Source organism: Entelurus aequoreus, linkage group LG08 (assembly GCF_033978785.1).
Source record: "Entelurus aequoreus isolate RoL-2023_Sb linkage group LG08, RoL_Eaeq_v1.1, whole genome shotgun sequence".
NCBI lineage: Eukaryota > Metazoa > Chordata > Actinopteri > Syngnathiformes > Syngnathidae > Entelurus > Entelurus aequoreus.
This window is the reverse complement of record NC_084738.1, coordinates 67341095-67355992: the sequence shown is the minus strand read 5'-3', so window position 1 is coordinate 67355992 and position 14898 is coordinate 67341095. Positions and strand designations below refer to the sequence as shown.

Genomic DNA, 14898 nt, shown 5'->3' with positions numbered 1-14898 from the left:
AATCAGGTTTTTTTTTAATCCAGTTTTAGGCAACCAGAAAGAAGTTTTCTGACCTGCAAACTGTCATGAGAAAGTTTTACACTGCCAGAATACATTTGAATCGACAATCGTGTCGAATGGAATGGTCAGCCAAGGAATCATGTTCAGATGGAATCATGTTCAGATGGAATCGTTCGGTGCCCAAAGATTCACAACCCTGACAAAAATGTGAGTACATAATTGTGCTACCCTGCCTGGGGTGTATACGCTTTAAGTACTACATGTCACAACAATCAACCGGAAATGTGAATACAAATAGGATAACAAATACGAGTATATATATATATATATATACACACACACACACACACATACATATATATGTATGTAATAGTATATATATGTATGTGTGTATATGTGCATTTATATACTGTACATAGACACAATATACACACATAAGTATGTATGTATGTATGTATGTATGTGTATATATATATATATATATATATATATATATATATATATATATATATATATATATATATATATATATATATATATATATATATATATATATTAGGGCTGCAACAACTAATCGATTAAAATCGATTAAAATTGATTATAAAAATAGTTGCCGATTAATTTAGTCATCGATTCGTTGGATCTATGCTATGCGCATGCGCAGAAGCTTTTTTTTTTTTTTTTAAATGAACCTTTATTTATAAACTGCAACATGTACAAACAGCTGAGAAACAATAATCAAAATAAGTATGGTGCTAGTATGCTGTTTTTTTCAATAAAATACTGGAAAGGATAGAAATGTAGTTTGTCTCTTTTATCCGATTATTAATCGAAGTAATAATCGACAGATTAATCGATTATCAAATTAATCGTTAGTTGCAGCCCTAATATATATATATATATATATATATATATACATATATATATGGACATATATGTACATACTGTATACATTAACATATACATACATACATATATATATATACATACATATATACACACATATATAGATATATATATAGATATATATTTATATACATATATATATATATACACATACATACATATATATATATACATACATACACTACCGTTCAAAAGTTTGGGGTCACCCAAACAATTTTGTGGAATAGCCTTCATTTCTAAGAACAAGAATGAGCTGTCGAGTTTCAGATGAAAGTTCTCTTTTTCTGGCCATTTTGAGCGTTTAATTGACCCCACAAATGTGATGCTCCAGAAACTCAATCTGCTCAAAGGAAGGTCAGTTTTGTAGCTTCTGTAACGAGCTAAACTGTTTTCAGATGTGTGAACATGATTGCACAAGGGTTTTCTAATCATCAATTAGCCTTCTGAGCCAATGAGCAAACACATTGTACCATTAGAACACTGGACTGATAGTTGCTGGAAATGGGCCTCTATACACCTAGTCAAGTCAAGTCAAGTCAACTTTATTTATATAGCACGTTTTCAACAACTTTTAGATTGAACCAAAGTGCTTTACAGGTTAAAAAAGCATGGAGCAAAAAAAAAACTAAGCAAAACAAAAAACAAATAAAGAACATAAACAATGAATGTGCTAAACAAGATAGTGCAAATGCAATACCGTAAAAGGGGTCGAATAAAAAGTTTTAAAAAATTTGCAGAATAAAAATAATAATAATAAAAGTGCGACAAATTGAAAAAATACAACTGAAGCGAAGGGGTGGGAGGGACTAGAAATGGTGGCCTAGTGGGCGGACTCAGCTTGGGTCGAAGGCCAGCGAGAAGAGGTAGGTCTTAAGGAGGGTTTTGAAGACCCCCAGGCTCTGGGCTGACCTAATGTGGAGGGGAAGGCTGTTCAAGAGCTTAGGGGCGGCAACGGAAAAGGCTCTGTCCCCTCTAGATCTTTAGCCTGGATCTGGGGACCGCCAAAAGATATTGTAGATATTGCACCAAAAACCAGACATTTGCAGCTAGAATAGTCATTTACCACATTAACAATGTATAGAGTGTATTTCTTTAAAGTTAAGACTACTTTAAAGTTATCTTCATTGAAAAGTACAGTGCTTTTCCTTCAAAAATAAGGACATTTCAATGTGACCCCAAACTTTTGAACGGTAGTGTACATATACATACATACATACATACATACATACATACATACATACATACATACATACATACATACATACATACATACATACATACATACATATATATATAATATATATATATATATATATATATATATACATATGTATATATATATATATATATACATACATACATACATACATTTATATATATATGTACATATATATATATATATATATATACACATACATACATACATACATACATACATACATACATACATACATACATATATATATATATATATATATATATACATACATATATATATATATATATACATACATTCATATATATACATACATATAGTGTATATATACATATATATATGCATATAATACATACATACATATATATATATATACACACATATATATATATAAATATATATATATATATATATATATATATATATATATATATATATATATATATATATATATATATATATATATATATATATATATATACACACGCACACATACACACACAATGTATATACAATATATATACATCTACCAAAAAACTGTTTTTTTCTATAAACGCCAGGTCGAAAACTCTTCTTTTAAAGGCAAATTAGAGCAATTTTTCCTGCACATTTGTAAATTTTATGGCTTTTAATTGTCAAATTTAACAATCAAAAAAGAACTTTTGACTGGAGCCCTGGACAGCAGGAGCCTCTAATTAGCACAGCGTCATGTTGCTAAAGAAAGACTTTTAAAAAGAAAATAATGAATTCCTTCCTATCCTGGGGGTGAGATGAGGTCATCTCCTCTTGGGTGACGAGGTACACACACACATTGTGAACACAACTTCTCCTGCAATCTTTCACCGCACAACAAAGGTTCCTTATCCCTGGAGTCATCCCTCAATTAGCGTGTGCGATACGCTTTAAGTTCAGGCTTCATCCAGTCCTGCACAGCCGGTTTGCTTTTGAAAATGAGAGTCAGGGATGGACAGGTTCCACCTGTGTGTGTCTGTTGTTGTGTTGTGTTGTGTTGTGTTGTGTTACCTCAGGGAAGCTGCTCATGTTGACCAGGATCATCTGAGGGGATTTCATGGAGACCTGGCCCAGCTGGTTGAGAGGGAACTTCCCGTCTTGGGTGGACACCAGGATGTGGTCCAGAGCTCCTACACGCAGGTGCAGATGCTCGTTGTTAGTATCCATGTGTACACAGACTGCTGTTCTAAATGTGGCCACTGGATGTCGCAATAGCAATTCTGTCAGGCAAGCAAATAGCGGGAACGTGACTCCTCCTCCTCAACCCAACGTCAAACAAACATGAGTAAAATGAACAATTAAAATGCTGCACTAGGGTTGTGCAGTACTAGTATAGTATTGCGGTACTAATGAATCAATGAAAAGTACCGGTTCCCGGGCATGACGTCATGTTTTCTGCTGGTTTTTACGAGCAGAGGAGCATGTTCGGCAGCGCACACACACAGAGTACTTACAAGCAGACAGAGTGTGTAGACAGAAAAGGGAGAATGGACGCATTTTGGTGCAAAAAGTAAAGATAAAGGTGAAGTTATAACACTGAAACACCCTCAGGAAGAGCTGCTTTAAGACATGGCTAGCTAGCTAGCGGCTAACATCCATCCACAGTGTTTTAGCTACTTCTAAATCACTAATCCTGGCCTCCATGGCGACAAATAAAGTTATATATACATATACAGTATATTAGGGCTGTGAATCTTTTTGGTGTCCCACGAATTCGATTCAATATCGATTCTTGCCAAGAATCGATATTGAAAAAAAATCGATTTTGAATCGAATCGTGACCCCAAGAATTTCTTAGGGTCACGATTCGATTCAAAATCGATTTTTTTTCAATTCAACACGATTCTCGATTCAAAAAGGATATTTTCCAGATTGAAAAGGATTGTCTATTCATTGAATACATAGATTTCAGCAGGATCTACCCCAGTCTGCTGACATGCAAGCAGAGTAGTAGATTTTAGTAAAAATATTTTATAATTGTAAAGGACAATGTTTTATCAACTGATTGCAATAATGAACATTTGTTTGAACTATTAAATGAAGCAAAAATATGACTTATTTTATCTTTGTGAAAATATTGGACACAGTGTGTTGTCAAGCTTATGAGATGCGATGCAAGTGTAAGCCACTGTTTGAGTTTGAGTTTGAGTTTATTTACTGTGACACTATTGTTCTTTTTTATAAATGTCTAATGATAATGTCAATGAGGGATTTTTAATAACTGCTATGTTGAAATTGTAACTAATATTGATACTGTTGTTGATAATATTCATTTTTGTTTCACTACTTTTGGTTTGTTCTGTGTGGTGTTTGTGTCTCCTCTCAATTGCTCTGTTTATTGCACTTCTGAGTGTTGCTGAGTCGGGTTTGCTTTTGGAATTGGATTGCATTGTTATGGTATTGCTGCGTATTGTTTTGTTGGATTGATTCATTAAAAAAAATAAAAAAATTTTTTTTTTTTAAATAAATAAAATACAAAAAAATCGATCTTTAAAAAATGAGAATCGATGCACAACGTGAGAATCGCGATTCGAATTTGAATCGATTTTTTCCCACGCCCCTAATATATATATATATATATATATATATATATATATATATACATATATATATATATACACATATACATACACATATATATACACATACCGTATATATATATATATACATATATATATACACACACATATATATACACATTTATACACATATCTATATATATACACACACATATATATATCCATATATATATACACATATATATATATATATACACACACACATATATATATATATATATATATCCATATATATATACACATATATATATATATATACACACACACACACACGTACATATATATACATATATATATGTATATATATATATATATACACATATATATACATACACATATATATATATACATATACATATATATGTATATATATATAAAGAAATATACATATGTATATGTAAATATATATATGTATATGTATATATATATATATATATATATATATATATATATATATACACACACACACACACACACACACACACACACACACACACACACACACACACACACACACACACACACACACACACAGAACGGCACTTCTACTTCTGGTTGAAAGCTCAGTCTCAACAGTCTGGAATAGAAAGAATAGCAATTTGAAAAAGTAAAATTCAGTTTTTTTTTGTTTATAACAGGCATTCGTAAAAGAGTTAGCTTCTCAGCTAATGCTAATGATGCTAGCTTCATTACATTATGATAGCACGTACAAATATGCATGAAAACACTCCTACAGACATCACACATGTGATGGTTTAGTAAGTAAGAATTGTTTTGGTTATTATGTAAAACGTTGCTTGGAGAGATGAACGAAGGATCCATACGAGTAGAAATGCTATGGACGGCTATATTTCCGGTTCAAGGCACGAAACAGAAATCACATTTTCACGCACAAACGATAACACACATTTTCGGTGTCTCTGTCAGTTTAATGTGAAAACTATTTGCTGAATATGAAACATTAGCGAAGACACGTTCATAAATTAGCTGCACCGTTTTATAAGCCGCAGGGAGCAAAGCATTGGAAAAAAGCAGAAAATAGGGTCAATTCATGAATGGATTTTATCTTACTATGGTGCAATAAGAAGGTATACATAGGGGGTCCTTTATCAGTTTGGGGGTCCCTGGCCTTGAAAACATTAAACAGCTCTGGTCCAGGGCGAGAGTGAACAAAAGTTTAGAGACACTTCCCCATTGGATAGCATGTCTCCAAACATTTGAGTGTGGACATGTTGGAGGTGTGTTGACCTGTGCCCCCACTTTCTCCTCCATCTGGCTAACCTCAGACGTTTCCTTCTCTTCCACCTCTGCCTTCCATCACTCCATCCCTGCCTTTTTCATTTCCTCCACACCACCGTTTGAATGGCGGCGCTGCAAGTGGCGGTCAGACGCGGAGGAAGTGCAAAGCTGGCGATAAAAGGTCATTTGTGTCCATATTCATGTTCCTGTGTGTGCACCTTCACATCTGTGAGCATTTACTCACACCATTTGTCTCGGACTGTGACGGGGAACACATCACTAATGTGCTAAAACCTCCACTTACAACAATTATTCTTGTCTCTACATGAGATTACAAACACATCTTAGTCTTCTAAGACAAACATGTGATCCATTGAATGTCCTGAGAGGATACATTCTTTTACCTCTTATCTTTATTTAAATTCTTTTACCTTTTATTTATCTTTATTTACATTCTTTTACCTTTTATTTATCTTTACATTTTTATTTACATTCTTTTACCTTTTATTTATCTTTATTTACATTCTTTTACCTTTTATTTATCTTTGTTTACATTCTTTTACCTTTTATTTATCTTTACATTTTTATTTACATTCTTTTACCTTTTATTTATCTTTATTTACATTCTTTTACCTTTTATTTAGCTTTATTTACATTTTTATTTACATTATTTTAGCTTTTATTTATCTTTATTTACATTTTTATTTACATTATTTTACCTTTTATTTATCTTTATTTACATTCTTTTACCTTTTATTTATCTTTATTTACATTATTTTACCTTTTATTTATCTTTATTTACATTTTTATTTACATTCTTTGACCTTTTATTGATCTTTATTTACATTCTTCTACCTTTTATTTATCTTTATTTACATTATTTGACCTTGTATTTATCTTTATTTACATTCTTCTACCTTTTATTTATCTTTATTTACATTCTTTTACCTTTTATTTATCTGTATTTACATTTTTATTTACATTCTTTTACCTTTTATCTATCTTTATTTACATTTTTATTTACATTCTTTTACCTTTTATTTATCTTTATTTACATTCTTTTACCTTTTATTTATCTTTATATACATTATTTTACCTTTTATTTATCTTTATTTACATTTTTAATTTACATTCTTTTACCTTTTATTTACCTTCCATCTACCTTTTTCATTTACATTCTTTTACCTTTTAATTCACCTTCTTTAACCGTTTTTTACCTTCTTTTACTTACCTTTTTCTTTTACCTTTTATGTACCTTATTTTACTACTTATTTACTTGTGTTACTCAGTGGCCTAGTGGTTAGAGTGTCCGCCCTGAGATGGGTAGGTTGTGAGTTCAAACCCCGGCCGAGTCATACCAAGGACTATAAAAATGGGAGCCATTACCTCCCTGCTTGGCACTCAGCATCAAGAGTTGGAATTGAGGGTTAAATCACAAAAAATGATTCCCGGGCGCGGCTACCGCTGCTGCTCACCGCTCCCCTCACCTCCCAGGGGGTGAACAAGGGGATGGGTCAAATGCAGAGGACACATTTCACCACACCTAGTGTGTGTGTGTGACAATCATTGCTACTTTAACTTTAACTAACGTTTTCTTTTACCTTTTATGTACCTTATTTTACAACTTTTTTACTTCTGTTACTTTTTATTCACTTTTAACTTCTATATTCTTTCTTTTACCTTTTATCTACCTTCTTTTACCTTCATATTGACTCTAATTTACCTTTATTTACCCCTTATTTACTTATTTTACCTTTATGTAACTTTCTTTACAAATTGTTTTACCTTCTTTTACCTTTTTATTTACCTTCTTTCACCATTTATTTACTTATTCTATCTTTATGTACCTTTTTTTTCCACCCAATCTACCTTCTTTTATCATTCATTACCTTTTACCTTCTATGTACCTTTTAATTAACTTATTTTACCTTCCCCTGCTTTCTATCTAATTCTTTTACCTTTTATTTACCCTTTTTAAACCTTATTTGACCCTGTATTTACTTATTTTACCTCTGTTTACCTTTCACCTTCTTCTACCTTCCATTCAACTTGTTTTACCCTCTTTTACGCGCTCCCTATTTTCCCATTATCCGGACTAATCGTAGCAACAACATTTCAATCCAATATTTTTTTTCATTGTTGTTCTTTTTAAACACAGCTAAATATCCTACCTTTCAAAAAGCCACCTACAATCTCATCTTATAAAAGTAAAAAATGGAACTAAATGAAACATGTATTGACTCAGTACATCACGATGTCCACTGTTTACATCTGCCAATATCTTCAACAACTAGATGCTGCATGCAAGTTTCCATGGCAACCATCTCTGACTGTGGTACAGTTATTTGTAACCCTGATTACAGCCAGATGAGAAAGTGACGTCAGGCCGATCATCATCAGACCTAAATCCTGCTGCCTGGCTGGATTAGCGTGCAGCTGGACAGGAGAGCGAGGCGGAGACGGACGCGGAGACGGACGGAGGCGGGGAGCGGGCAGATGGACGGCGACTTTCTTGTCTAATTGGCCGTGTTTGAGGGGAAGCCAGAGCATTACCAAGATGAAGGATGAATGTGAGCTTGGAAGGACGGGGGGTTGAAAAAAAGGACAGGACATTGCGAGATTGACCATATAAGGAAGCAATCTTCCTTAATTAGGGAGTCCCGATACAATATTGATATCGCTCTGATATCAGCAAGCAGTTCTGCAGAGTGTCGACTTGCTAACTGTTTGTCCAAAGTTGGTCTTTTCTTCCTTTTGAGTCAAGTTGGGTGAGAGTAGGTAAGTTGTGGAGAGTAGGTGGGTAAAGTGTCTTGCCCAAGGACACAACGGCAGTGACTAGGATGGCAGATGCGGGGATCGAACCTGGAACCCTCAAGTTGCTATTAATGTCGACAGAGACGCAAAATGGATTGCACGCCTAATTCTGCTCACGAAAACAGACGCGATCCACTTTGCACACGTTTGGTACAGTACCGTAATTTCCGGACTATAAGCCGCTACTTTTTCCCCTCGTTCTGGTCCCTGCGGCTTATACAAGGGTGCGGCTTATATACGGCCTGTTCTTCTCCGACACAGACGAAGAGGATTTCGGTGGTTTTAGTACGCAGGAGGAAGACGATGACACAATGATTAAAGACTGACTTTTCATATACCGGTAGGCTGGTTATTTTGATAACCTACAGGCGAGCACTTTGTATTACTTTGCAGCGTTGTATTATTTGTACTCTGCACGAATGCTGTTCGCCATGTCAAAGATGTGAAAGTTTGATTGAATGATTGAAAGATTTATAGTTAATAAATGGGACGCTTTGCGTTCCCAAACAGTCATCTCTGTCCCGACAATCCCCTCCGTGGTAGCAGGAACCCCTATATACTACGCTAATTACACATCTAAACCCTGCGGCTTATAGTCGGGTGCGGCTTATATATGGAGCAATCTGTATTTTCCCCTAAATTTAGCTGGTGCGGCTTATAGTCAGGTGCGGCTTATAGTCCGGAAATTACGGTAGGTAAGGGATTCATATGGGGGATATGGGGCAATTTTTGCAACGCCGTCTGCTGAAAATGATGGAAAGCGCCACTGTACAGAGCAACGGATGCCGCAGTCCAAGTCAGAATCGCCACAAAACAAAACACATTCTAAGATATTAAACACTGCCCTTTGGCAGCTAAAGTGGAGAGCGCACGCCCCAAATTTGTCACGCTTCATGTGTCAGGTAACCTTTCATATGACTCCCCTTCCTATTGCGCATGCTATTAAGTATGCACGTGTTTTAGTACATGCAAACCTTAAGAAAATCAGGCCTAAAGTCACTACTGGTCCTAGGTTCCCTGGTAAATAATGTTAAAAACCACTGAAAGCCTTTTCCAGCTGTTTATTGACGTATACGAGTCATGTTTACATTCATTTTACTACCTCCTGGACTACTAATAATCGGTATAAGCGCTGAAAAAACACATGGGTGGATACCTAATAAAAATATCAAAGTGATTTAAGTGGACTAATATTGGGGTGAAAATTAAAGTAGCAATGATTGTCACACACACATTAGGTGTGGTGAAATTTGTCCTCTGCATTTGACCCATCCCCGTGTTCACCCCCTGGGAGGTGGTGGCTTTTTGAAAGGTAGGATATTTAGCTGTGTTTAAAAAGAACAACAATGAAAAAAAATATTGGATTTAAATGTTGTTGCTACGATTAGTCCAGATAATGGGAAAGTAGGGAGCGCGTAAAAGAGGGTAAAACAAGTTGAATGGAAGGTAGAAGAAGGTGAAAGGTAAACAGAGGTAAAATAAGTAAATACAGGGTCAAATAAGGTTTAAAAAGGGCAAATAAAAGGTAAAATAATTAAATAGAAAGTACAGGAAGGTAAAATAAGTTAATTAAAAGATATATAGAAGGTAAAAGGTAATGAATGATAAAAGAAGGTACATTGGCTGTAAATAAAAAGGTACATGCAAGGTAAAATAGGTAAATAAATGGTGAAAGAAGGTAAATAAAAAGGTAAAAGAAGGTACAAAAAGTGTAAAGAAAGTAACATAAAGGTAATATGAGTAAATAAGGGGTAAATAAAGGTCAATGAAAGTCAATATGAAGGTAAAAGAAGGTAGATAAAAGGTAAAAGAAAGAATATAAAAGTTAAAAGTGAATAAAAAGTAACACAAGTACCGTAAATCAGTTGTCAAATAAGGTACATAAAAGGTAAAAGAAGTTAATAAAAGGTAAAAGAAAAATGTTATTAAAAGTTAAGGTACCAATGATTGTCATGATTGGTGAAATGTGTCCTCTGCATTTGACCCATTCCCCTTGTTCACCCCCTGGGAGGTGAGGGGAGCAGTGAGCAGCAGCGGTGGCTGCGCGCGGGAATCATTTTTGGTGATTTAACCCCCAATTCCAACCATTGATGCTGAGTGCCAAGCAGGGAGGTAATGGCTCCCATTTTTATAGTCTTTGGTATTGAACTCACGACCTACCCATCTCAGGGCGAGGACACTAACCGCTAGGCCACTGAGCAGGTCAGTGAAGCAAGTGGTGGCTAAAAGGTGCCAAATAAAAAGAAAATGGCAGTGTAAAAGTGGCTGACGGGCCTTAGGTTTGACACCTGTGCACCAGACTTTCCATTTCACCTCCCATCCACCCCCATCCCTAAGCCTCCAGGGCACGGGGCAGCAGGTCGTGACCTGGATGTAGTAGGGTCAAGCTGGGGGTCAAGGTAAGGCCATGTGCTGGCCTGCTTGACACAAACAAGATGGAGCCAGAGTCATACCTGGTGAGGTTCGGATGCCCAGGTTGCGTGTGAAGTCGTCTTTGAGCGTGCTCAGAACCCCCGTCATGTCCGCCTTCACTTCCTCCAGACTGATGATGTTCTCCACCAGGGCGGCGCTGATGTTCACTTTGGAGGACTGTCCCTTGGTCTTGGCTGGGGGGGAGGAGGGAAAGGAAGTCAATCGTGGAGAGCGGAACGGACTCAAGTGCGCGATGGTTCTTACCTTTAGCCTTCTTGGTGGCGTAGAGTCGAGCGCGTGCAGCAGCGGGGAGGCAGGGGGCGCCGGGGAGCCAGGATGTGGGGTCCACCCTGGTGGGACACCCGAGCACTCGCACCAGGGTGCCACACAGCAGGGGGCGGAGTCGGATCAGACCATTGGCCGCCATGAGACTAAACATACACATATCTACAATATTATTATCATCATACATAGGCACTGGAAATGACAACATGTGGCGGTCCAGCGCCAATACGTTTGCCGCTACCTTTTAAGCACATTATAATGGGACTGTCTGTCGTCACTACTCCATACAGTAGATGGCGATATGCATCGTAACTCTGCTCATCAACACATCTAAACATATTTTTCATTTTCATTCATCAAAATAGTGCATGCATATGAACAATTATGCAAATAAGACAACCGATTGATTTGACATTAAGTGGGATTTTCCATTTTGTTTTTGTACACTTTTGCACAACATTTGAACACATTTATTTACATCCATTTTAAATATTACTGTACGTAATCTGTATTGTTATTATTCATGTATTTATGAATTAATACAAATACCTAAGTAGAAATAATTAAATATATATATATATATATATATATATATATATATATATATATATATATATATATATATATATATATATACACACACACACACACACACACACACACACACACACACACACACACACAAATAATGTATATAAAGATAATTTAGAAAATATATAAATACATTTTATATTGAATATTTTTGTACTTAAAAAATAAAAAATGTCTAAATTGTAGATTAGCTCAAAATGCAAGAGAAAACAACCTTATCAGAATCAGAATCAGAATCAGAATAGTTTTATTGCCATTGTTTGAGAACGGGTTCACAAACTAGGAATTTTTCTTGGTGCAATCGTGCAACATAAAACACATATAACACAGATTTGGTAATAACAAGAACTGTAACTGAGCTATCAGATCTATACCGATCATATAGAAATCAGGTCTACTAAGTATATATGTTTATGTGTGTGTATATATATATATATATATATATATATATATATATATATATATATATATATATATATATATATATATATGTGTGTGTGTATATATATATATATATATACACACACACACACACAAATATATATATATATATATATGTCTTCACAGGTGTGCTTGAAGTTCATGGAGAGAATGCCAAAAGTGTGCAAAAAAGTAATCAGAGCAAAGGGTGGCTATTTTGAAGAAACTAGAATATAAAACATGTTTTCAGTTATTTCACCTTTTTTTGTTAAGTACATATATACAAATAATATATATATATATATATATATATATATATATATATATATATATATATATATATATATATATATATATATATATATATATATATATATATATATATATATATATATATATATATATATATATATATATATATATATATATACACACACACATATACTGTATACATATATACAAACACTCATATATATATACACATATATATGCAGTGTTGGGTTAGTTACTGAAAACCAGTAATGAGTTATAGTTACTTCATTTCAAAAGTAACTCAGTTACTTACACCAAAAAGTAATGCGTTACTTTGAAAAGTAACTATTTAGTTACTTCTTTTTTTCTTTTCTTTTTTAAAAGCTCCCATTAATGCCCTTTAGCCTTAATTTCAGTACTGTTATTGCACTGGAGAATAATACAATGTGTTGATCAACTTGACATGCATTTGCATCACTGAACTCTGCTAAGCAATGTGCTCTACATACAACACACAAACAATGCGCTCTACATACAACACACAAACAATGTGCTCTACATACAACACACAAACAATGTGGTCTACATACAACACACAAACAATGTGGTCTACATACAACACACAAAGACAAAGATATGTTTCAAAGGCCAATTTGTTTCTGGCCAGAACAAATTGACAAAACTATTTTAAATAGCTGCAACATAATGGCACTTTAACTTGAACTTGAAGTAGATAGGATATTTGATCCAAGACACAACTTACATTTAACTAAAATGTTATTTTCTTTGTGCTCGACAAAAGAAAAGTATTGAGAATTTCTCCTTGTTAAAAAAATCGACTCTTGGCTTCGCCTTGATGTCTTGTTAGTTGTTATGATAGTAGCGTTTATGTGTGTGTGAGTGTGTGTGGCCCTTTAAGATATGACAGCGTGTGAGGTGAATGACGTCAGTGAGTGAGTGGGCGAGAGAAGTGAGCGACCGGCGACAGTGAGTGCTTGCTGGTGCTCTCTCTAGCTTGGTGGAGGGCTGCGTCCAATAAAGTCACAAAGTTGCAACAAACCGCCGGCCTCGTCATTCACCCTCAGCTGTAAAGACCCACTTCCGGGTAAAGTGAAGGTTGTTAGCCCCGAAGGAACGTCTCCCCTGCGCTCCTCAACTACGGTATGGGAGTCCCCCAAGCCCCCACCCACACAAAGCACGTACGCCTCTTATTTTCCACCGCAGTGCTGCCACAAAACACACTCAGATCTTCAGTTTCTAGCCGATACTACATAAAAAATAACGTAAAATAACGCAGTAACGCATCATGCAGTAACAGTAACTGAGTTACTGAATATAAAAAATAACGCGTTAGATTACTAGTTACCGCCGAAACTAACGGCGTTACAGTAACGCGTTACTTTGTAACGCGTTAGTCCCAACACTGTATATATGTATATAAATATGTAAAAATGTATGTATGTATATATGTGTGTATACATCCATACATACATATATATGTATATATATATATACATACATATACATATATATATATACATATACATATATATATATATATATATATATATATATATATATATATATATATATATATATATATATATATATATATATATATATATATATATATATATATAAATAAACACACAAACTAAAGTTATGATAAAAACAAATCAACACTGATTTAATTCCAATTTTGAAAAAAAAAAAAAGAAAATAAGATGTCTACTGAGATTTTATAATGATGGTTTAGTCAAAATAAAATAATTCTCTGAATCTTTAGTATGTCGGCCATGTTAGAATGTTTCTCTTATGTGTTATTGTTACGCAGACTGTGGTCATGGCACATATCAGCCAGTAGGAGGTGACATCCATCTTGTACCCGCCTAAGAACACCACCATCCCTACCCCCTTCCCTCCTTTGTCCTGGACTCGCCACCTCCCACCTTGATGAAGGTGACAGGTACAGACACACTTGTGGAGTAACAAAAGGCACACACACTCTTTCATTGTCAGTGGTGTGAAGAAGTCCCTGGCAAGCCTTCAGCTTAAAACCACAAGACATTTCTCACTAGCATGTTATTCCTAGGACTTCAGGCAGACCTCCACCATCGCTGAAGGTCTTCTATTCCACTTTTTGTCTTACAAAAATGTCAACTTCCTCGCTCA

General features: G+C 34.8%; 2 protein-coding genes across 4 annotated transcripts in view; one reads left to right on the top strand and one right to left on the bottom strand.

Annotated features, from left to right (window-relative positions):
- si:ch211-243g18.2 (uncharacterized protein LOC559906 homolog) overlaps positions 1-14898 on the top strand; it is a 237527-nt gene that overhangs the window by 48735 nt on the left and 173894 nt on the right. The window lies entirely within an intron of this gene.
- The window catches only part of mrrf (mitochondrial ribosome recycling factor), a 45317-nt gene that overhangs the window by 23309 nt on the left and 7110 nt on the right, over positions 1-14898 (bottom strand). For all 3 annotated transcript variants that reach the window (XM_062057135.1, XM_062057136.1, XM_062057137.1), the window contains 3 exons: positions 11443-11609; positions 11220-11372; positions 3146-3264 (listed from right to left, as the gene is read on the bottom strand). In XM_062057135.1, coding sequence (XP_061913119.1) covers positions 3146-3264; positions 11220-11372; positions 11443-11605 — 435 coding nt within the window. In that variant the 5' untranslated portion in view covers positions 11606-11609. The remainder of the gene's footprint in view (positions 1-3145; positions 3265-11219; positions 11373-11442; positions 11610-14898) is intronic.